The sequence below is a fragment of the Cutaneotrichosporon oleaginosum genome, assembly GCF_008065305.1.
Source record: "Cutaneotrichosporon oleaginosum strain ATCC 20508 chromosome Unknown ATCC20508_contig01, whole genome shotgun sequence".
Classification (NCBI taxonomy): Eukaryota; Fungi; Basidiomycota; class Tremellomycetes; order Trichosporonales; family Trichosporonaceae; genus Cutaneotrichosporon; species Cutaneotrichosporon oleaginosum.
In genome coordinates, this window is record NW_027072170.1 from 1,150,303 (window position 1) to 1,171,895 (window position 21,593).

General features: G+C 61.7%; 9 protein-coding genes across 9 annotated transcripts; 4 read left to right on the plus strand and 5 right to left on the minus strand.

Annotated features, from left to right (window-relative positions):
• Nucleotides 1–4,568, plus strand: COLE_00473 (uncharacterized protein; the record flags this gene model as incomplete). The annotated part of the gene is made up of 2 exons (XM_018424509.2): nucleotides 1–166; nucleotides 238–4,568. 2 exons carry the CDS (start codon nucleotides 1–3, stop codon nucleotides 4,566–4,568), a joined length of 4,497 nt encoding a protein of 1,498 aa, XP_018275370.1.
• Nucleotides 4,569–4,662: 94 nt separating this feature from the next.
• Nucleotides 4,663–6,514, minus strand: COLE_00474 (uncharacterized protein; the record flags this gene model as incomplete). The annotated part of the gene is made up of 5 exons (XM_065626085.1): nucleotides 4,663–4,958; nucleotides 5,492–5,711; nucleotides 5,753–5,882; nucleotides 5,916–6,114; nucleotides 6,151–6,514. The coding sequence occupies 5 exons, from the start codon at nucleotides 6,512–6,514 to the stop codon at nucleotides 4,663–4,665; spliced, it is 1,209 nt and encodes a 402-aa protein (XP_065482579.1).
• A 611-nt stretch (nucleotides 6,515–7,125) lies between these two features.
• On the minus strand, nucleotides 7,126–7,401 carry COLE_00475 (uncharacterized protein; the record flags this gene model as incomplete). Its single annotated transcript, XM_018424508.2, has 1 exon — nucleotides 7,126–7,401. The coding sequence occupies one exon, from the start codon at nucleotides 7,399–7,401 to the stop codon at nucleotides 7,126–7,128; it is 276 nt and encodes a 91-aa protein (XP_018275368.1).
• Nucleotides 7,402–7,708: 307 nt separating this feature from the next.
• Nucleotides 7,709–10,481, plus strand: COLE_00476 (uncharacterized protein; the record flags this gene model as incomplete). Its single annotated transcript, XM_018425041.1, has 5 exons — nucleotides 7,709–7,823; nucleotides 7,857–8,208; nucleotides 8,241–8,434; nucleotides 8,470–8,648; nucleotides 8,682–10,481. 5 exons carry the CDS (start codon nucleotides 7,709–7,711, stop codon nucleotides 10,479–10,481), a joined length of 2,640 nt encoding a protein of 879 aa, XP_018275367.1.
• Nucleotides 10,482–10,629: 148 nt separating this feature from the next.
• On the minus strand, nucleotides 10,630–12,374 carry COLE_00477 (uncharacterized protein; the record flags this gene model as incomplete). Its single annotated transcript, XM_018426104.2, has 3 exons — nucleotides 10,630–11,216; nucleotides 11,263–12,321; nucleotides 12,356–12,374. The coding sequence occupies 3 exons, from the start codon at nucleotides 12,372–12,374 to the stop codon at nucleotides 10,630–10,632; spliced, it is 1,665 nt and encodes a 554-aa protein (XP_018275366.1).
• Nucleotides 12,375–12,693: 319 nt separating this feature from the next.
• On the plus strand, nucleotides 12,694–14,468 carry COLE_00478 (uncharacterized protein; the record flags this gene model as incomplete). Its single annotated transcript, XM_018421026.2, has 4 exons — nucleotides 12,694–12,729; nucleotides 12,776–13,133; nucleotides 13,170–14,403; nucleotides 14,444–14,468. 4 exons carry the CDS (start codon nucleotides 12,694–12,696, stop codon nucleotides 14,466–14,468), a joined length of 1,653 nt encoding a protein of 550 aa, XP_018275365.1.
• A 339-nt stretch (nucleotides 14,469–14,807) lies between these two features.
• Nucleotides 14,808–17,001, minus strand: COLE_00479 (uncharacterized protein; the record flags this gene model as incomplete). The annotated part of the gene is made up of 5 exons (XM_018421585.1): nucleotides 14,808–15,243; nucleotides 15,640–15,744; nucleotides 16,051–16,358; nucleotides 16,428–16,544; nucleotides 16,615–17,001. The coding sequence occupies 5 exons, from the start codon at nucleotides 16,999–17,001 to the stop codon at nucleotides 14,808–14,810; spliced, it is 1,353 nt and encodes a 450-aa protein (XP_018275364.1).
• A 569-nt stretch (nucleotides 17,002–17,570) lies between these two features.
• COLE_00480 (uncharacterized protein) lies at nucleotides 17,571–18,780 on the minus strand (the record flags this gene model as incomplete). The annotated part of the gene is made up of 3 exons (XM_065626086.1): nucleotides 17,571–18,205; nucleotides 18,331–18,487; nucleotides 18,721–18,780. The coding sequence occupies 3 exons, from the start codon at nucleotides 18,778–18,780 to the stop codon at nucleotides 17,571–17,573; spliced, it is 852 nt and encodes a 283-aa protein (XP_065482580.1).
• Nucleotides 18,781–21,005: 2,225 nt separating this feature from the next.
• COLE_00481 (uncharacterized protein) lies at nucleotides 21,006–21,307 on the plus strand (the record flags this gene model as incomplete). The annotated part of the gene is made up of 2 exons (XM_018420563.2): nucleotides 21,006–21,056; nucleotides 21,092–21,307. 2 exons carry the CDS (start codon nucleotides 21,006–21,008, stop codon nucleotides 21,305–21,307), a joined length of 267 nt encoding a protein of 88 aa, XP_018275362.2.
• Between the last annotated feature and the right edge of the window lie 286 nt (nucleotides 21,308–21,593).

Below are 21,593 nucleotides of genomic sequence, written 5' to 3' on the forward strand. Positions count from 1 at the left end.
ATGCCCGACCCACCACCGCCGGACCCCGATGGCCGCCGTCCAGTGGAGGACTGGACAGATGGCGCGACTGACCAGGCCATCGCTATCGCGATTGAGCACCGCGACCGCGAGAATCCCCCCGGGCAGGGCGACTCCATCAGCGGCAGTCTGATTCAGATGGATGGAGGTGTGTTATTGTGTGATGCGCGTGGCGCACATCCTGTGGCCAAAATTCCGGATCCGCTCTGACTCACCCAGGCATCACACCCTCGTCGGTGACTCGAACCAAGTGGTACGGGCCCGGCGGATCAAGACGCAACTCGGTCGCGTCGTTCCGCTCGAGCTCGGGGCTGTGGCGCCAGCGTTCGAGCACCGACATGAACCGCTGGCGCGACGTACCGCATTCGCCAGCAGCGAGCGGCGTCTTCATCGCCGACTCGGAGGATGAAGGCGAGTACGCCGCTGGCACGCGTTACGGGCGCGCGCGACGCGCCTCATCCCAGATCCGACAGCATCGGAGGCAGCGTGACAGTAGCGTAGACTATTTCAGCAGCCGTGATTACACGCAGCGAGACGACTATGGACGACGCGAGGACGCGGAGGAACCCAGCCCGCCTGCGTCTCCGACCGTACTGCAGCGCGTCACCAGTTTCCTCGGCGGGCGGCGGCGAACCGATGATGAGGAGGCGGGCTTCGTCAACCGCCGCGTCAGCGTCGATTCGGTCGGCTCGAACGTTTCCATCCGCTCGCGCGCCATGCGCTCCGAGTCGCCAGTCTCATCACTTGACAGCTGGGGCTATGGCGGCGAGGATGACGATGAGCTCAACGAGGGCTATTCTAGCAGCTTGGCCGACGACACCTCACTTCCGCCTCAGTCGCGGCCCGGCAGCCCGCACCTCCCACTCGTCCCCGTGCCCGGCGACGACATCTTCGGCCAGTCAACCATGCACTTCGACGAGGAGCCCAAAGAGTTTGATGAGTCGACGGTTCCATCACGGCAGACGATCCTACTTCCTGACGAAGATCTATCCATCCGCTTCACTTGCTACCGCACGGACGCGTTCCGCAACGTTCTGTGGTGGATCGGCTGCATCTGCACGCTCGGTGCGCTTGGCCTCATCGGGCGCTGGATCCCCCGTATGTGGGTCCGCTTCACAGGACGCGAGACTTCTTTTGAGGACGCAAAGGAGGGCGCGTGGCTTGTTGTCGAGACCCCATACGGTGACCTGCACATCGTAGATCTCCAGGTTATCTCTTACCCACACCCTCTCTCTACCGTCTTCCCGGAGTTGGTGAGCGTGCCGCCCTCTGTACTGGAGTCGCGAGCCGCATCTCGTGCTGGCAGCCATGTTGACCCGCCGCTACCCATTACTGGTGATGTGGAGCTTGGCAAGACGACATGGGAGGAGAAGACCGGCCATCTCAAGGTAATGGAGTACCGCTACACCCGCTTTGCCCTCAACCCTGTCACTGGCGCGTGGTGCATGATCCGTGATTGGCGCGACCCCAAGTGGACGTCGGCGCGTGCCGTCGCGAACGGTCTCAACACGAGCACGCGTGATCAGCGCCGCACGCTCATGGGCGAGAACAACATCGACATTGCCGGCAAGTCGATCACGAGCCTGCTCATGGATGAGGTCCTGCACCCGTTCTACGTCTTTCAAATCGCCTCCATTGTACTCTGGTCTATCGACGACTACTACTACTATGCCTTCGCGATCGCGCTCATCAGTGTTACGAGTATTCTCTCGACGCTCTTCGAGACCAAGCGGACCATCGAGCGCATGCGCGAAATGTCTCGCTTCCACTGCCCTGTCAACGTGCTTATCGACGGAGAGTGGCAGATCGTCGACTGCGAAAACATGGTACCTGGTGACATCTTTGACGCCTCGGACCCGGAGCTCACCGTGTTCCCATGTGACGCGCTCCTGCTCTCGGGCGATGCCATCGTCAACGAGTCGATGCTCACTGGAGAGTCGGTTCCAGTCAGCAAGGTGCCCGTCAAAGACGACGCGCTGCGCGCCATGTCACATGAGCACAAGGACGGCAGCTCCGACATCGATCCAGAGCTCGCCAAGCACTACCTCTTCAGCGGCACGAAGATTATCCGTGTCCGTGCGGGTGCACGTCCCGTCTGGGCCCCGCCCAGCGAGGAGCCCATCGCGCTCGCCATGGTTACTCGCACCGGCTTCGACACGACTAAGGGCGCGCTTGTGCGCTCGATGCTCTTCCCGAAGCCGCTGGGCTTCAAGTTCTACCGCGACTCGATGAACTTCATCGGCGTCCTCGCCATGATTGCCGGGGCCGGCTTCGCCGTCAGCGCGATCGGCTTCATTGAGATGGGCATTGCCTGGCACACGATCATCGTGCGCGCCCTGGACCTGATCACCATCGTGGTGCCACCCGCGCTGCCGGCCACGCTTACCATCGGAACGACATTTGCTATCGAGCGGCTGCGCAAGTCGGGCATCTTCTGCATCTCGCCCAACCGCGTCAACATCGGTGGCAAGGTCAACGTTGTCTGCTTTGACAAGACGGGTACTCTCACGGAAGAGGGCCTCGATGTCTTGGGTGTGCGTACAGTCGACCGCCTCGAGGGACGATTCTCGGAGCTGCACGCCGACGTCGAGGACGTGCCGACGCAGGGTGGATCTAACGGTCGCACTCCTCTGCTTTATGCGCTTGCATCTTGTCACGCGCTCAAGCTCATCGACGGCGAGGTGCTGGGCGACCCTCTGGATATCAAGATGTTCGAGTACACGGGTTGGTCGCTGGACGAGGGTCAGTCTCGCACGGTCAAGGGCAGCGGCGGCGGAGCCGAGCGCACGCAGACCCTTGTCCAGATGGTGGTGCGGCCGCCAGGCTCGGAGCAGTGGCGTATGGAGGACGCCCACAGCAACGGGCGTAACCTGGAACTTGGTGTTATCCGGTCGTTCGACTTCGTTTCTGCACTGCGCCGCATGACGGTCATTGTCAAGCGGCTTAAGAGCACGTCGATGGAGATCTACTGCAAGGGTGCCCCTGAGGTCATGCCGGATATCTGCGACCCTTCCTCATTCCCTAACGATTACGAGGACATGCTTAGCTACTACACGCGTAACGGCTACCGTGTAATCGCAATTGCGGGCAAGAGCGTCGAGGGACTGACATGGCTCAAGGCGCAACGCATGCGCCGCGAAGTGGCCGAGCACGACCTGCAGTTCCTCGGCTTCATCGTTTTCGAGAACAAGCTTAAGCCGGGCACGGCGCCAAACATCCACACGCTCCGTGCCGCCCACATCGCGTGCCGTATGGTGACGGGTGACAATGTGCGCACGGCGATCAGTGTAGCGCGTGAGTGCGGTCTCATCTCGCACTCGGCCAGCGTATATATTCCCACCTTTGTGCCCGGCACAGGGATGGGCGAGGAAGCGATGCTGGACTGGACCTCGGTCGACGATGAACGGCACCGCTTGGACGAGTACACGCTCAAGCCGCTGGCGGACGAAAACGAGAACCTCGACGATGACGACCTACCGGACTACCAGCTTGCGCTGACGGGCGACGTATTCAAGTGGATGCTCGAGTGGGCGCCGCTGGAGACCATGAACCGCATGCTCGTCAAGGGGGTAATCTTCGCGCGCATGAGCCCTGACGAGAAGGCCGAGCTCGTCGAGCGCCTCCAGGGACTGGGGTACACGGTGACGTTCTGCGGTGACGGCGCCAACGACTGCGGTGCATTAAAGGCCGCCGACGTCGGCGTGTCGCTCAGCGAGGCCGAGGCGTCTGTCGCCGCTCCCTTCACAAGCAGGACGCCGGACATTTCGTGCGTCGTCGAGATCATCCGCGAGGGCCGGTGCGCGCTCGTCACCTCCTTCTCCTGCTTCAAGTACATGGCCCTCTACTCCCTGATCCAGTTCACGACCGTGACGCTGCTGTACAGCTTTGCGTCGTCGCTTGGTGACTTCCAGTTCCTGTACATCGATCTGTTCATCATCATCCCGATCGCCGTGGCCATGGGCCGCACGCTGCCGTATCCCAAGATACATCCGAAGCGGCCGACAGCGTCGCTCGTGAGCAAGAAGGTGCTCACGAGCATTATCGGGCAGACGGTGATCAATGCGGGCATCCAGGGCCTCGTGTTTCTGTGGGTCCGCCGGCAGCCGTTCTACGAGAAGCCCGTCGTTGACAGCGACGAACTCGAGACCTTTAACTACGAGAATACCAGTCTGTTCCTCGTCTCCTGTTTCCAGTACATTCTGGTCGCGGGCGTCTTCTCCGTCGGCCCGCCCTACCGCCTGCCCATGTACTCCAACCCGATCCTCATGGCCTTCTTTGTCGCGCTGACCGGCTTCTCGACGTATGCGCTCCTGGCACCAGACAAGGTCGTTGCCCGCATTCTCGACATCATCGGCTTGCCCACATACTACAAGGTACAGCTGCTCGCCGTGGCAGTCGTCAATATCGCGCTGTGCTTCGGGTTCGAGCGGTACGCCGAGCGGCCCATTGCGCGCTCCATCGCACTTGTCAAGCGTTGGAACCGCCGCAGGCTGGGACGCAAAAATCACCCCGACAACCACTACAAGGCGATCGAGGGGAGCATGCGGTAATGTAGCATCAGTGTATGACATCTTGAATCTGTTTGAATGCAGGTTATCACAGCACATATAAGAGAGATATGTTGCAGATTGGATGGAGCTACGGCTAAGTCCGCTGGGAGGCCGGCCGCGTTGAGTCCCCATACGTTAGATACTTGGAGGGTCCCATCCAGTCGCTGCGGGGTAGCTCTGGCTCGGGGTCCGAGACGTTCGACGGAGACAGCGCAGGCAGCTTGCGGAGATGGATCGGAGAAAGGAGGCGGTCCGGCTCGTCTGTCGTCTGAAGCGGCGCCGCCCAGTCGAGGCCATAGCGGGCAAAGTCGTGGCCCAGAGGCACCGCCGAGCTGAGCAATGACGACCAGTCCAAATCGACGGTCGATGGGCTAGCCCAGGGCTGGGCATGTTGCACGAGGTGCGTGCTGGGATGCGACATCTGCGGCTCGTCGACAGTTATGTTAGACCGGCATAGTGGCACATTCGGGCAACTCACAGGCTGCAATTTCGTCATTCATCTGGACGTTGGCTGCAAAGGAACACAGATCCCACTGTCCGTCGTAGGCGTCCTGCTGAGTGACGTTTGACTGTGGGCGCGGGGAAACGATTGCATCTCCTCCACCGTGCATGCCGCTGGCCTCAGTGACGACAGGGGACTTATTGGAGTCCGAGCACAGAGAGTTGGGGGGCGTGGGCTCCAGGTTTGATTTCGCACAGCTCAAACTCTTATCTGACATTGTTCCGCCACTGACGAGACATTTAGCGTCGGGGTGCCTTCGAACTGTGTTGAGATCGAGCAATGGGCTTGGCGTGAGGTGCAATGAGGCAAAACGACGCCTTTTGTAACAACGACTAGGCTCGGATGAGGCGCGCGTCGTCGCGGAGATGTCCTTGGGCACAATTTTATCTGGGTTCAGCCAGGTGACATAAGCCTTACTCACTGAACTCGTCTGATACGATCGGCGAGTAGGGGTCGATGTCCTCCGCTCCCTCGTAGGCATTCCAAGATGCCGTCCCATCTAGTTTCTCCACGTCCTCATCGGCCGAGATAGATGTTGGCATCGCAACGAGCTTGGACTTGTCGTTGAGGGTCACGTCAAACTGTCCTTTGGCCCGCATGGGAAGGATTGGGGGAGCCACCCTGCATGAGTGCCATTTGGCCTGTTGTTAGCCGCTGGTTGCAGGTCAACAGATGAACCCACAACGTTCTTGTCAAGCTCGTCCCATCGTGCCCACACTCTGTCAAGGGGATTAGCTGGCACAGGCTGAGCCACGCTGTGGAGCAGATCCTTGACGGCGGGCCCGAGGTCGCCCAACTTCAAAGCTGCGTTACTAATGTCAACTGTTGCACCATCGGCAGCTCACATCCCGTCGAGCGAACTAGCAGGCTCCGTGGTAACCAGGGGCACCGGGAGCGTCCCGCCCATGTAATGTTGCGAGGTAGGTAAGAAGAGCTCCTTGATGCTGCTAGGCGGCGTGAGGCGCTCCTTGAGCTTTTGCAGCTCGCGCATGCTTCGTGCCGTCATCAGCCCAAGCTCGACCTTGCGATAATCCCATGGAGGCTCTGAAGCATGTCAGCCATGTCAGCGGCGGTGCGCACTAGGAACGCTTCCGAGTCGCTCGGGGAAGGGGATGCACTCAGCGCGCCTGCTCTCAGCCAGCGCTGCTTTAAGCATCGCCTGCGACTCGGGCGTGGTCGTGAGACTAGTCAAGAAGAAGTCGTGATCCACTTTTCTCGCCTCCTCCCTCAAAAGGCAGGCTGGCTCCTTATCCATTGGCCCAGAAGTGGTGGGATACGTTGCAAGGTCGAGCGGTTCAAGGAGGGCGAGCGGCGCGGTTGCGATAGGGTAGTACGCGTCGAGGCCCAGCTCGTCGGCGGTGGGCCTGATACTCCCTTCGTATACGCGGTGGTGTGCACCCGGGGGCGTTTTGCCCCGGTAAGGCGGCATGAATCTATGTGCCATGAGGATGTCCAAGGAGAAAGTGAAAGAGCATGAAAGAGTGAGTGAGAAATGATGAAGGTTGGTCGAGTCATCCGAGGAAGGTGCATCACTTCATTCTCCCCCTATCCCCGTGTCGAGAAGAATCCTTTCCCTCCCTCGCTTTCGTAACCAGTCGAGCGCCTCCGAGATCTTCTCCAACTCGACCCAGTCTCCCCTCCCCTTGCCACCGCGCGCGCCGTCCTGGGCTCCTCGCCCCGACACCTCTTCACCAGCGACCGGCTCAATGCCGAGCCTCACGCGCAGCGCCAGCCAGTTCCAGCTCTTGACTTCGCGTGTCCACTCCTCCAGGTCCTCTTTCTCTCCGATGGCGTAGTATATCCCGGGGTGGCCGACCTTGGAGAACCCTGTCAACGAGAGCTGGGACGCGAGGGAGAGGAGATTCTTGCGCTTGGTGCTGGAAAGGAGGTGGTGCGACGTGAGGAGGGTGTGATGGGGTATTGGAGGCTTTTTGGGCTCTAGAGCCACAGCATCTGGAGGACCAGGTGTTGCTTCTGGGGCGAGGAGCGGGAGGAGATGGCCGGTGAGGAGCTGGTACAAAGGATACCTGGCGTGAGCTGGCTTCGATAACCACCTCACTCCTCCCCATCCACCCAGTTTGCGTTCTGTTGTTCTGCGATCTTGGAATTGTGGTATCGTGCCACATCCCTCCCAATGTCGTTCCCCTTGAGCTCGATTGTCACCGCGCTCTGCGAAGGATAGTCTTCTCGTACTTCAATGTGTAGCGTTCGCTGGCTATCGTTGTTAACGATGGAGATAATACGCGGGAAGCCGGGGTCATCCGTCAAGTCCTCTGAGGGAAGAAGCGACGAGGCTATGAGCTCGAGCTCTACGTCGAGGTCGCAGCTCATGGTGCAGTGCTTTAACTGGAGGTGAGGACTCACAGTGATCGATCTTCTCTCCAGAGGCCAGAGGACCGCCTCCACCAGAACACTGGTGGAGGCACGGAGATCTCCCAATCTCCGGCCTCCACTCTCAACATTTTGATTTCAGCGGATCGATCTACTGTCCTTCATCAACACCATGGCCCCACGCCCGAGCAAGCGCACGAAGAACGAGCGCGCTCCGTCTCCGCCTCGAGCGGGACCACTGCCACAAAGCAGGCTGTTTGCGCCCTTCCGCGCGCTCGGCTATGTCTCCGACCATGTCCCGTTCTCTATGTTCGTCCACACGACCAAAGGCGCCCTCGCCAAGCCTACAGTGCACCTTGTGACCAGCGTCGGTCGCAGCTGGCTGCAATGGGACGCGGAGCGCATGCGTCTTCTGTTCGCAGGTGAGCTACAACTTAAGGCGAGGCTGATGGCAGGCTCTGACGCCGGTGCGCCGATCGCCGGCCTCGCGCAGACCGGTACTGAGATATTTGCGTCGGCAGGCGCGCGTGTAATCAAGTACTTCCGCGGCAAGGAGGTGGCCGAGTATCTCGCTCCTAACGGAGAGGCTTTGGGCCAAATTATCCTCTTCGGCGAGCAGATCCTCGCCCTCAAGGCCGATGGGTCTGGCCTGCTCATTTGGAACGTTGCGAGCACGGAGCTGGACAACGAGATCACCTTCCACTCTAGCTTCACGGCTACGACTATGATGCACCCCGCAACGTATCTCAACAAGGTTATCGTGGGAAGCCAGCAGGGCGAGCTGCAACTGTGGAACATCCGCACTGGGTGAGTTGTGTCTAGAAGATGGCTGACATCAGTTCGCTCATTCACACCTTCGCGGCGCCAACCTCCGCCTCGCCCGTCACCACGATTGTGCAGGCGCCAGCCCTGGACATTGTCGGCGTTGGGCACTCGGATGGTGACATCCGTGTGCTGGACATCAAGCACGGCGACCTCGTGATGCAGATGCGCATGGACGAGGGGTCTGTAACGGGGCTGGCATTCCGCATGGGTGAGCAGGCGGGTTGAGGTCATCACTGACGCCAGACGGACCACCAATTCTTGCCTCGGCATCATCGGTGGGCGCTATCGCGATTTGGGACCTTAGCAAGGGAGGGCGAGTGCTGCACACGCGCCGAAGGTCGCATGAGCAGGCGGTCAACGGGTTGGAGTGGGTGCAGGGTCAGCCATTGCTGGTGTCATCGAGCGCGGACAACAGCGTCAAGGTGAGCATATGTGTCGACGGAAGTTGACAGAAGCAATGGGCGTTTGACTCTCCAACAGCGGAGCCACGGCTGCTTAAACTGCGTTCAGGACACAACGCACCGCCGTCGTGTATCCGCTACTACGGAGAGGACGGGAAGCAGATTTTGACGGCGGGTCGCGACAGGGCGCTGCGGTACACTTCGGTGGTCCGAGACTCGCGAAGCTACGAGCTCTCGCAGGGCTCGCTGATCAAGAAGGCCATCGGGTTGGGTGTGAGCGTCGACAACCTCAAGTTCCCGCCGATCACGGCCATGTCGAGCTCGTCAATCCGATCTAGAGACTGGGAGGATGTGTTGACGGCCCACGCCGAGGACGCGAGCGCCCGGACATGGCGGGTGGCTGAGAAGCGGTTGGGGCAGTGGGAGTTTGGCGTGGATGAGGGCGACGTGCAGGCCGTTTGTGTGACAGCCTGCGGCAACTTTGGCTTGGCGGGTTCGTCAACGGGCGAGATCCGCATGTGGAACATGCAGAGTGGCAAGGAACGGAAGAGCTTTGCGCTTTCTGGCCCACCTCCAGGCGACAGCAAGCCCAAGGTGATGCAGAAGAAGAAGAAGAAGAAGGAAAGCAAAAAGACCATCGAAGCGATCACCGGACTGGCGACAGACGCGCTCAACACGACAGTCGTCGCGAGCACGCTCGAGGGCAAGCTGTACTTCTTTGACTTCCACACCACTGCGCGTACCGAGGTGATGGAGCTCGACAGCAGCATCACGGCACTTGAGCTGCAGCGCGACAGCGGGCTTCTGGCCTGTGTGTGCGACGACCTCGTCGTCCGACTGGTGGACATTGAAACGCGCCGTGTGGTGCGTGAGCTGCGCGGGTTCAAGGGCCGTATTCTGGACGTGGCATTCACGCCTGACTCGCGCTGGATCCTTGCCACCTCGCTCGACTCGAGCGTGCGGACATTCGACATCCCCACCGGCCGACTGGTAGACGCGTTCCGCGTTCCGTCCATCGCCACGAGCCTCACCTTCTCGCCCACGGGCGACTTCCTCGCAACGTCGCACGTCGACAGCCTCGGTGTGCACCTGTGGGCGAACAAAGCGCAGTTCAGCGACATTGCCCTCCGCCACATCCCCGAAGACGAGGATGTACCCGAGATCGCCCTTCCCAGCGTGCAGGGCGTCGACGACGCCGCTCTGGCGGGTCTCGAGGCTGTTGGCGCACCAGAGTACACGGACGTGTACACGACGCCAGACCAGCTCGCGGACGGGCTGCTCACGCTCTCGCTCCTCCCCCGCTCGCGCTGGACGACGCTGCTGAACCTCGAGACGATCAAGGCGCGCAACAAGCCCAAGGAGCCGCCTAAGGCGCCCGAGGCCGCCCCCTTCTTCCTGCCCACCGTGTCGGGTCTCGAGCCCAAATTCGACTTGCCGGCCAAGCAGGTGGAGGAGGCGAGTGCACGCTTCGCGCCTGCTGCCACGTTCTTGGAGAGCGAGTTCACGCGCCGCCTCGCGCGTGAAGATGAGGACGGCGACTACACCGCCTTTTTCGAGTATATGAAGGCGCTGTCGCCGAGCGCGGTCGACCTCGAAATCCGCTCGCTCGTCTCACTCGACCACCTCGGTGCATTCATGGCGGCTCTCCTTGGCCGTTTGAGGAGCCACCGCGACTTTGAGGCTGTGCAGGCCTTCTTGGCTGTGTTCCTCAACGTCCATGGCGATGTGTTGATCGCTAACGCTGAGCTCCGCGGGACGCTGGAGCGCCTCGACGCGGCCCAAAAGAAGGAGGGCGCGCGCTTGGCCGAGCTCCTCTCATACTCGCTCGGAACACTGTCGTTCCTCCGCTCGTAACATGTATCTGATAGAGTATAGCATGGATTAGCTTAACCGGCGTTTGTTCTTCGGGCTCAGAGAAAAGCCTCACGCACACAATAGTACACGATACATGGATACAGTCTCGCACTCATACCCCACCACGTCTCGCTCTGCGTAAAGATGCCTATGACTCGTCCTTGTAGTTGGCCATTGGGTCGTCGAAGGCCTGCCGGCTGAGACGGTACGCCTCGAGCTCCTCCTTCGTAACGTCCTGCTTGGCCTTCTTGCTCGCTTCCCACGCCTCCTCCTCGCCAAGAGCCTTGCGCTTCTTCTCGAGCTGGATCGCAGTCTTGAGCCGCGCTTTGTCAAGCGCAATCGCCTCCGGGTCGTCATCGTAGCTCGCAAACTCGCCCTTCTCCTTGCCCTTGCCCTTATCCGAGCTAACGACCTCGCCCTTGGCCATCCGTTCGCGGTGCAGCTCGACAAGACTCTTGACGGGCGCCTCCTCTTCCTCCTCCGCTCCGCCTTGCGCGTTCAACAGGGCTTGTGCCGACGACGCCTCGTTCGCCAGCTTGCCTGCCTCGCCGGTGCAGTACGAGCCCGAGATGAGCGAGTGGCAACATGCGTAACCCCAGGCGCCCGATTCGCGGTCGAACCACGAGCCCCATACGGAGGTGTGGTTGTTGGTGTACACGTCCTCTTGGTACTTGGAGCGAGCCTTTGCCTTCTCCATACCCTTAACCACCTCACCAGTGCGCGAGTACTCGACGTCTGCTAGTCAGCCCGATCTCATGCCTCGCGGCCTCATTCAACTTACAATGCTCCGTCTGACCACCCAACAGCTCTGCTGGCATGCGCTCGAGATGCTCTTCGCCGCCGTACTTCTCAAGGATGCTCTGCTTGGTCGTGTCCTTGAGAACGTTGCGCTTCTCGTTGAACTCGCGGTGCAGCAACTCGCCGGCCGTCGGGTTCGAGTGCATGTTGACGTTGTGTCCGCGCTGCGCGCTCTGCCACGCAAACAGCTGCAGACGCTGCATGTTGGTCGCGTCGCCCGAGTAGCGGTCAAAGTTGTCGCCCGCGAAGCGCATGTCTTCTGGCTTCTTGCCGACCTCTGGTGCGTCGCGCATTGCGCGCGTCTTCGGATCGTAGTGCGCACTCTCGGGATCGAGGTTGAGGAGATACTTTGCTGTGTCCTCACGGATACGCAGGTTGCGCACCGTCATACGAGTCTTCGTGTCGAACTTTTGCCCGACCTGGTCCGCCTGCTCGGCATACGCCGCTTCGGGAACGTCCTCATCGTCGTCATCGTCACTTCCGAATTCGTCGTCGTCTGCCTTCTTCTCTTTCTTCTTTTCCTCCACCTTGGCAGCCGCGAGCTCCGCCTCACGCACCGCTCGCCGCGCCTCCTCCTCCGCCTCGTACTCCTCTACGACCGCCTTGTACGAGCTCGGATCGTACCCATTCCAGCGGTCGCGCTTGGCGTCGAAGTCTCGCGGTACGGCCTGTACCACCTCGTCCGCGGCAATGTTCTTGCCTGTGAACTTTGCGCCGCGCTTGCGCGGGCGTTCGACACAATCTTTCCGCTTGTGCGTCATCGCGCCGCAGTTCTCGCAAGCCCCCTTCCGATACTTTGACGCTACGGGACCCGCGCTCCCGCGGTCGTACCACTGGTTGATGGTCGATTTCAACGACGTGTCCTTACGCTGATGCGCCATGTTGGGCGCCGCGCCGCTACCCGTGTCCGCCCACCATGGCGCCTTGGCGATAAAGTCTGGCACATGCGGGTTCACAACCTCTTCCTCAACGTCCTTGCCGGTGAGCTCTGCGAGCTGCTTCTTGGCGCGGTACGCCGACGTCGCGATGCGGTCCGAGGTCTCTGATTGTTAGAAGGGTCAATTTGAAGCACTTACCGGCCGGGAGGCGCTGCATGGTGGGCTAGTTGTGCTGGGATGTGTAAGGTTGGTAGAAGATCGCTGCCTGGAGTAACATCTTGTGTGCCGACAGTTGCCACTCAAATCACCACGTGGTCGGTGGGATTAAACCAGATATATATTGATAGATAATCATTCCTCTCCGACTGAACCGCTTCACACAGTCAAGTTGGTTCTTTGTGACTCTTCTCTTGGTGGCGACCTCTCATCATCCCCCATCCCCCGCGCCATCCATCCATTCTCACGATCACAAACACAGCTCTCAGCATCACGACAGCTCGCTAACTATCTCCACTACCCTCAAAACACCTCTAACCATGTGGAGGCCTGCTCGCACCACGGGGTCCAACGACGTAAGTAGACCGCTGACTCACGAAAGTGAACTCATCTCACACCCAGACCCCGCTTGCCAACAAGCGTCGCTTCGGTCTTCCTGAGGAGGCCCCTGCTCCAGCCCCTCCAGGCGCCGGTGGCTATGGCGCCAAGCCGCCAGGAGACATGCAGTTCTTTAACGGACGTATTGACCGTGACCGGGAGCGCGAGCGTCGCGACGCGCCCCCCCCTCCCCGCGATGACCACCGCCCCTATGACCGAGACCAGCGCGACCGTGGCGGTGAAAGGCACGGCTATGGTGACCGCCGCGATGACAGGGACCGGTTCGACCGCCGTGACGAGCGCGATGATCGCCGCGGTGACCGTCGAAGCCGCTGGGACGACCAAGACCGTGGGCGTGGGCGTGACGCTGACCCCCGTGAAGGTAAGAGACCACCTTCTCTCAGCACTAACAATGTAGAGGGACCCCGCAAGCGCCGCTCGCGCTGGGGTGACGCTAGTGAGCGTGTCGACGTCTCGGGCCTGCCCGTCAACATTCAGGGCAAGGTGTCGGCGTCCGAGCTCGACAACTACGCCATTCACGTCCGTCTCGAGGAGATTGCGCGCAAGCTGCGCACTAACGATGTCGTGCCGCCCGACGGACAGCGTTCGCCCTCGCCCCCACCCAAGTTTGACGCGTACGGTAAGCGCACCAACACCCGCGAGGTGAGGTACAAGGAGAAGCTTGAGGAGGAGCGTCGCCGCCTGATCGACCGCGCGATGAAGAACGACCCGAACTACCGCCCACCGGCCGACTTCCAGAACAGACGTAATGGCCGCCCGATGGAGAAGGTGTACATTCCCGTTGACGAATTCCCGGAGATCAACTTCTTCGGCCTTCTCGTCGGACCCCGTGGCAACTCGCTGAAGCGCATGGAGCGCGAGACGGGCGCCAAGATCTCTATTCGTGGCAAGGGTAGTGTCAAGAAGGGCAAGGACCGCCCAGAGGCGTACGCCAACGACGAGGAGGACGAGCTGCACTGTGTCGTCACTGCCGATGATGAGATGAAGGTCAAGGCGTGTGTAATGCTCATCAACAAGGTTATTGAGACTGCCGCCTCTACGCCTGAAGGCCAGAATGACCACAAGCGTAACCAGCTTCGTGAGCTCGCCTCGCTTAACGGTACTCTGCGTGACGACGAGAACCAGCTTTGCCAGAACTGTGGTGAGAAGGGTCACCGTCGCTGGGAGTGCCCTCAGCAGCGCGTGTACAGCGCCAACGTCATCTGTCGCCTCTGTGGTGGTGCGGGCCACATGGCGCGCGACTGCCGTGGCCGTGGCGACCCGAGCCTTGCGACCAACCGTCCCCAGGGCGACACACAGTTCGACTCGGAGTACACGGCGCTTATGCAGGAGCTCGGCGAAGCCGGTGCGGCTGCCCCCGCGCCTGGCGCTACTGCGGAACAGCGCATCCCGCCCTGGCGCATCCCTGAGAACTGGCACGGCGGTGGTCGCAATAGAGAGCGCGAACAGGGTTACGGCGCCGGTGACCAGTACGGTGGCGGCGGCTACGGCGACCAGGGCTACGGCGGTGGCGGTGGCGCGGGCTACGGCGGCGCTGGCGGTGCTGGCGGCTACGGTGCCGGCTATGGCGCCGACCAGGGCTATGGCGGCGCTGCCGGTGGCTATGGCGGTGGTGCGGGCGGCTACCAGCAGTGAGTACTTTGAGTGATGCGGAACGCGGGCTAACATCAGATACTACGCCGGCATGGCCGGGTAATGGCTTGACGGTCTGATTTCTCTTCACGTCCCAACGTTAACCAGTATCTTATATATCATGCGCGCGGCTGACTCGTGTGCGCGTGCTGACGCGTGCCATTGAGGAGGAGAAAACGCGAAACCCAACATATGGCTGATGTATCATGACTGTCTGACGGCGCGGTTGCGCCAGACTGGGCGCCGTTTTGGCGCCCGACTGCGGACTGCTTAGGTGTCGCTGTGATCGGTGGTGGATCATGGCGGCGACACAAGTCTTCAAGCACACCTTGTCGAATGAGGCCAACCATTCTTGACGAAGTGCGCGATGCGCGCAATGTTGTTGTTGCCACTCCCCTTGTTGTCATGAGCAGAGTCTACTGCAATGCATTCTGCTGTTCCCTATGTAGTTACCAAACTTCATCGACCTTGCTGCGCGAGATGCAGAATCCCTGCCGTCAGCGCGTCCGACTTTGTAACATACCGGCGTCACCCACTCCTTGCAGCCACACTGCACGCCTGCCCAGTCGTAGCTCCCGATCTTGGCGCCGCACTTGGGGTTGGGACACACGAGCTTGCCCGCGACGTCGCCGTTCGCGAGCACAGGCTCCATCCACGTGAGCGGCTCGACGAAGTATCCCGAGCACTTGGGGTTAACGAGGATGGGGGGCCCGCCCGTGATCCCGCCTGCGGCGGGATGCGGCGCCGCCGGCGTGAACTGGAGGGTGGAGGAGGCGCGGCGGCGCGGCTCCGCGGGCGATGGCGGATTCGTATTGGGCGGCGACGACGCGGCGCTCCCACTCCCGCTGGCCGCACGTAGCGCGGCCAACTGCGGCGGGAGGCGGGCGGTGAGCTGGTCCGCGTCGAGGATGCGGCGCGCGGGCTTGTCGTCGTCCGCGCCCATCGAGTTTGCGCGGGTCATGCTGAGCCCGTCGGGCCCGAGGCCGAGGAGGGAGCGGGAGCGCGCGCGCCCGCCCTCGGACGCGAGGGACGCGCGCCGCGACAGGCTCGCCGGCAAGCCCGTGAGGGGGTTGATGATGTCGCTTGCGATGGAGGGGCGGCGGGGGTGCGGCGGCGCCGCGGGGGCGTCGTCGTCGTCGACCGCGATGGCGTTGTCGTCTGTGCTCAGCCCCGCTAAGGGGGCGGGCAGCGCGAAGTTGCTCGGCGTGCGCGGGCGCGAGGGCGGCGCAGGAGACTGGTCGAGGATGTGGTCCATCATGTGCTCGCGCAGCGCGAGGTGTTGCCGGCACATCTTGCAGCGGATCTTGCGGCGGTGGCCCCCCGCCGGGGTCGCGGGCTGGCTCGGCGTCGGCGTCGCGGGGTACTTTGCCATGTGTTCGGTCGAGGGCGCGCCGCCTTCGTCTGGGCGTGAGCGGACTGGGCGGGGCACGGGGGGGCGGAGGGTGTGCGGCGCGCGGGACATCATTGTGAGAGGGGGAGAGGGTGAGAGGGGGTGGGTGGCGAAGTGGATGGAGAATTTGGTGTGGTGAACATCAGAAGTGGAGGTCGGTGCGGTGGTGGAAACCTGGCCCGGCGTACCGGCATCACTCTCATGTCTGCCTTCGACCATCTGATCTGCCAGATACAGAGACCAACGTCGATGCCACCCACGCCATACAATGCACTCACTCATAACATATCCTGTAGTACGTTCGAGATAGAACTGGCGCGTGCTGCGGTCCTTGAGCGTAACCCGTCCATCGGCGAGGTAATACAATCCGAGCTGGTGCCAGAACGTGTCTGAGGGATCCACGACGGGCCGCTTCTCGCGGAGGAACGACACAGCCTCGACGGGATCCAAGCGGCGGTGGCGCATGAGGTACGCGGCGACGACGGTGGCGGAGCGGCTCATCCCCGCTTGGCAATGGACGAGGACTGCGCCAGCTTTGGTCTGGGGCGCGGCAGCGCTCTGGAGCTCTGGCGCACGCTCGTCGATCGCGGCGTCGCCGTCGCGCCGCGCAAGCGCCTCCGCAATCCACGCGACGGCGGCGGGGAGGACCGTGAGGATGTCTGTATCGGGCGCGTCGTCGATCTCGATGGCGTACGCGGCAAAGTCGGGCGCGAAGTCGAGCCGCGGGCGAAGGAGGGACACGACGTTTGTCTGGAGTCAGCGCCGGAGCCCGGCCGGGGGACTCGCGGAGGGGAGGAGGAGAGGGGGGGAGGGGACTCACAATGCCGCGCTCACGCATCCCCTCGGCGTCCATTGCCGCCACGAGGTCGCCGATCCACAGCCCGTCCACCACCTCGTTGAGGTGTTCGATCTCGCTCTCGTCCTCGTCGCCCTGCGCAGCGAAGTACGCCGCCTCCTCCGGGTCGTCCCACCATCCCTGCCGCCGCTGGCTCTGCGCCGTCCCCGGGCCGTCTTCGGCGGCCGCGAGTGCGGCGAGGCGGCGCGCGGCGCCGTCCAGCGTCCCCGTCTCCTGTACTTGGGCGAACACGTCGTCGATCGCGTCTTCGTCCGGCTTGAGTGCGTCCGCGGGGGCGTCGTCTTTCGCGGACGGGCGGCGGCTCAGCTGCGGTAGCTTTGCGCCGCGTTGCGAGGCCGAGCGCGACAGCATCTTATGCGATGTGCTATGTGCGATGTGGAGGGAGTGGATGGTGGGAGGGTGACGTATGGCGGGAGCTGTTGCATTGTTCCGCACGTTTGACTTGGCAGCGGCTGGGATCGGCGACGGACGCCGAAGATCAGAGAGGCGCAGGCTACTCGCGCATGCAAGTGGTTGCTCGCTCCACCGCTGAGGCCTTCGCCGCGGCATGCACGTCATCTCCGGTCCACTGCGTGTCCCTGCTCCGTGGCGACGCTGGAGCGGACTTGGGGCGGGATATCTGCTCCGACTGATGCCCCGACGCGCAGCAGCTAGTACTCTATAGTTGTCGAATGCGCAGCGCCACGGCGTCATACGTGTTATGGTGCCCGACATGTCAGTCGCGTCCTCGTCTGATTGTCACTCGAACATCTCCGCTTCGGACTGACTAGCTTGTCGGCTTTCTTATCCAGCATGATCTCATCGCGTCATGACGCAACGCGCGCCGACGCGATTGTGAGTGATATGGAAGACGTTGAGACGAAGTTGGCGCTGCGACACAGACTGCTTCTCGTCGCATACGCGCATGTGCACAACCCCCTCTACTCAACCTCTCTTATCCACAGCAGAGCTCCCAACCTCGCCCCCTTTCGACTTTCACCTCCCACCCCCCCCCCCTCCCCCATCTCTTCCTGCGGAAGCTGCTTCATCCCTCGCCTTCTCCCCTCCGCCCCCCATCGCGTTATGCTATTCATTCTCCACCCTAGGATAATCATTCTAACCATTACACGCCCTCTGTTCACGTCAGCAGCTTTCCGACCTCTACTCCGCCAGCAGAACTCACGAGCAAGAGCGGCGTTGTAGCGGTTGACACGGGTGGCAGCAGTGGCGTCGATGGTCTTGTCACCAATGTCGACAAGGAGACCGCCGAGGACCGAGGGGTTGACCTTGTTGGTGAACTTGAGGGTCTTGCCGTCGGCGAGGGCCGAGCCCTTGAGCGCCTTCTCGAGGCGGCCCATGGTCTTGGAGTCGAGGGGCTCGGCCGAGGTGACGACGACCTCGAGCTCTCCCCGGTAGGCGGACATGAGGGTGTTAAAGTCGGCAAAGACCTTCTCGGCGGACGAGAGGCGGCCGTTCTCCGAGAGAACCGCGAGAAGGTTGGCGAGGTAGGGAGACGACTTGGGGACGACCTTGTCGAGGGCGGCCTGACGCTCGAGTGCCGAGAGGGTGGGGTTCTCTGTGGGGGCGAGGAGGTGGTGAGGACGGGAGGAAGGTCAAGGTGAATGCGAGGGAAGACGGCGTCAGTATTTGCGTTCTTTGCACTTTGGCGCGACCCCGGCGACACGGCGCCGCGCAACTCACGGATGAGGGCGGCAAGCTTCTCGTCGGTCTTGAGCTTCTGGCCGAAGGCATCGATCTCCTTGGCAAGAGTCTCAAGCTCCTTGGACGACTTCTTGAGCGCCGCAAGGTAGGCCGAGGTCGCGTAGGTGCCGGTCAGCGAGTTGAGCTGAAGGGGCGCCTGTGGGTCAGTATGATTCGTCGGATATGCAGCCGAGTCGTCGATCTGCGCGCGCGCGCCGCCCGGCGTGCCCAACGTCCAACATGCAGTATCCGATGCCAACATCCGGCATCGAGCACGGGATATGGAGCGTGGACGGTGCGCGCGGCTGATCGCGGAGTTGGTCGGAGAGATTTGGGGCGGGCGGTGGGGAGTGCGCATGAGGACTTTGGGCTGGAAGGGAAGAGACAGACCTTGACCGACGAGGCGGTGGCGTAGCCGCGACGAGCGACGATGCGGGCGATGGAGGCCATTTTGGTGAGAGTGGTGAGGAGGGTGGTGGAGATGGGGTATACGGTGCTTTGCCTGGCAGCGACCTGATCCGATGCGAGATGTCCTTGGTGAGCGGCGGCTGCAGGGTGGCAGCTGTGGCAGCCAGCCAGCCAGCCAGCGTCGGCCGGCCACCCAAGAGGGCCACGAGCTGGGCCGAAGACTGCCTGGGCGGAGAGAGATATTCCCCGCCAGGCCACGAGTTGTGGCGGTTTATGTTGGACGCCTATGCGCCCCTCCTAGGTCTAGGCGCCCGAAGGTTAGTCATGCCTGTGGGTACGCCTAGCCCAGAGAGTTGCTTAAATGGGAGGCCAAATAATGCTTCCACGCGACACACCCAAGGACCGTGCTCGGAAGGCGGCGGGCCCTGATCTCGGGCACGGTAGGGCCGTTAAGAGGGCTCTGAGGACGGTGGTTGGTTTAGAGCGGGTATAGGAGGGTTAGGAGAAACAATGGACCCTGCGGGGTTCAGCTCAAGTGGGGGACGTGGACTTGATTGAGGGACAGGGGTTAGGCACATAACCCTGGTAACTTGTGCCCCTGTCCCAAACACTGGGTGAGGGGTGGCAGAATTCGCCACAAAGGGTGATGTGATCTCTCAGAAGCGAGTGATGGATGTTAATTGACTCATGACTTGGGTATTAGCTTTATTACACTTGGATGTATTTGAATACCATTCGTTGTACGATGGGATTGTTTTTGTACAGTACGACTCCAGATTTGCCTCCGCTGACTCGTTGCTCCTCACCCTCTGCGCTCGCTCCGAGGCAAGGCGTCCACCCCGCGCACCCCGGCCATCCTCTCCTCCTCGCCCAGCTCGCTCGCCCAGGCAGAATTCCTTTGCGCCGACCAAGGCCGGCCTTGCTTTACTCGTTCCCAAAACCCCCTCTCCCCCCACCCCCCGCCGCTACCGATCCTTGCTCCGACACCTCCGACCACCCCCTCATCACCATCCTCCTCAAAACTCACACTCCTCTTCTACTCTTCTACTCACTCACTCACTCACCACTCCTCCCTCTTCTTGTGCAAAAAAACAACCCCCCTCCCCTCTCCACGCCCTCTCCTCTCCCCTCCTCTCTCCTCCTCTCCACTCTCGGCACGCACGTCGCCACAGATTCCATCTTCCCCTCGCCGCATCTCCCGCGTAAACTCGTCCACCGTCCTCCCTCTCTCTACTCGCGCAAGGACGATTTGCACCCGCCACCCAACTCTCACATCGTCACCGTCGCCGCAGCCGCCGCACATCTCCCTCCTCCTCCTCCTCCTCATCATCATCGCTGCTCTTCGGACCATCGTCAAAGCATCTTCCCTGCCCTTCACAGCTCCCCACCTCGAAAACACCCCGATAGCCCGCCTCTGCACGTGCAGCGCCTCTATCTCTCATTTCGACACTTCTCGACACCAACTACCGGTCCGTAAAGCCCGTCATCCACCCGCATTTTGTGTCTCGGCACTACCACGCAACCCCCTGACATTGCCCAACCCCCTCCCCCAAGTTCTCACACTCGTCCAGCCACCACCTCCACCACCACCCTCTCCACAACCGTTCCTTGACAGAATGAACTCCGTCAACACGGCTCTGCCCCTTCTCAACCTTCTCCACAATGGCAACTACAACGGAAGTCCATCCTTAACCGATAACGGCTTTAGCCGTACCTACAGCGAGTACACTAACGGCTCGGACGCAGAGTCGGCGCAGGGGCAGTCAAATGGCTACAATCCCTCTTACGGATACCCTTACAACGACGACTTGTCAACGTTTGGCCTCTCGGTTCACGACCAGTATGGCTCCCGGCCCACCAGCTCGGGTCAGCCACAAGCCAACGGCACTTACCCCACTCTCGTTGGCCCCGACTTTGCGACCCACCACCACCACCAGTACCGCCCCGATAACGGACACCACGGCCCACACTCGCATCACAACGGAGCAGCCAACGGCGACGCTGCTGCTGCGCGCTACCTCGACATTGACTTGGCACCTGGACCATCCGGCTACCGTCATTCTAGCGGCGACATTTACGCGCAGTCCGAAGCCTCCCAGGAAGGCGGGGCTACACATTCTGCCGTCGACTCGTCGAGGGATGACCACGACAGCAAGGCGGCGAATGGATCACCGGAGGGCGCCGCCCCAACAGAGGGCGCCGAAGCCGACAACGAGGAGCCGCTGTACGTCAACGCCAAGCAGTACCACCGCATATTGAAGCGGCGTATGGCCCGCGCTCGCCTAGAGGAGCTGAATCGCCTAGTGCGCTCGCGCAAGGTACGCTACTCGTGTGAGCACTCTGCTGACTCCAGCCCTACTTGCACGAATCTCGTCACCGCCACGCCTGCTCGCGCCCGCGTGGCAAGGGTGGACGTTTCCTCACTGCCGACGAAATCGAGCAGCTCAAGCGGGAAGAAGCAGCCAAGCAGGACGGCTCTGCGAGCGCCGACGGCGACGCGCCGAGCGGAAGCGTGTCGGGCGAGGGAGAAGGCAGCGGCGTCTCGGACGGTTCGCCCGCCCAGCCATGAGGCACGCGTGTCGCGACGAGCGAGCGTAGTGGTCGCGGACGGACGAGACGGCACGCGCATCACGCGCCTCCTGTGCATCAATAAGCCAGCCACATCTTCAACAGGGCTTGCTATCCAGCTCTCCGCCTCGCCAGGGATCGCACGCCGCCTTGCCGATCGCGCCGTATCGATCGATCCCTCACTTTTTCCATAGACAAAGTTCACCAGCGTGTGTGTACTTCTAGACCTGGGGTTGCTCGCGCAATTGTGGGGCACGGGCATGTTACCGATGTTGTGCAGCGCGGCA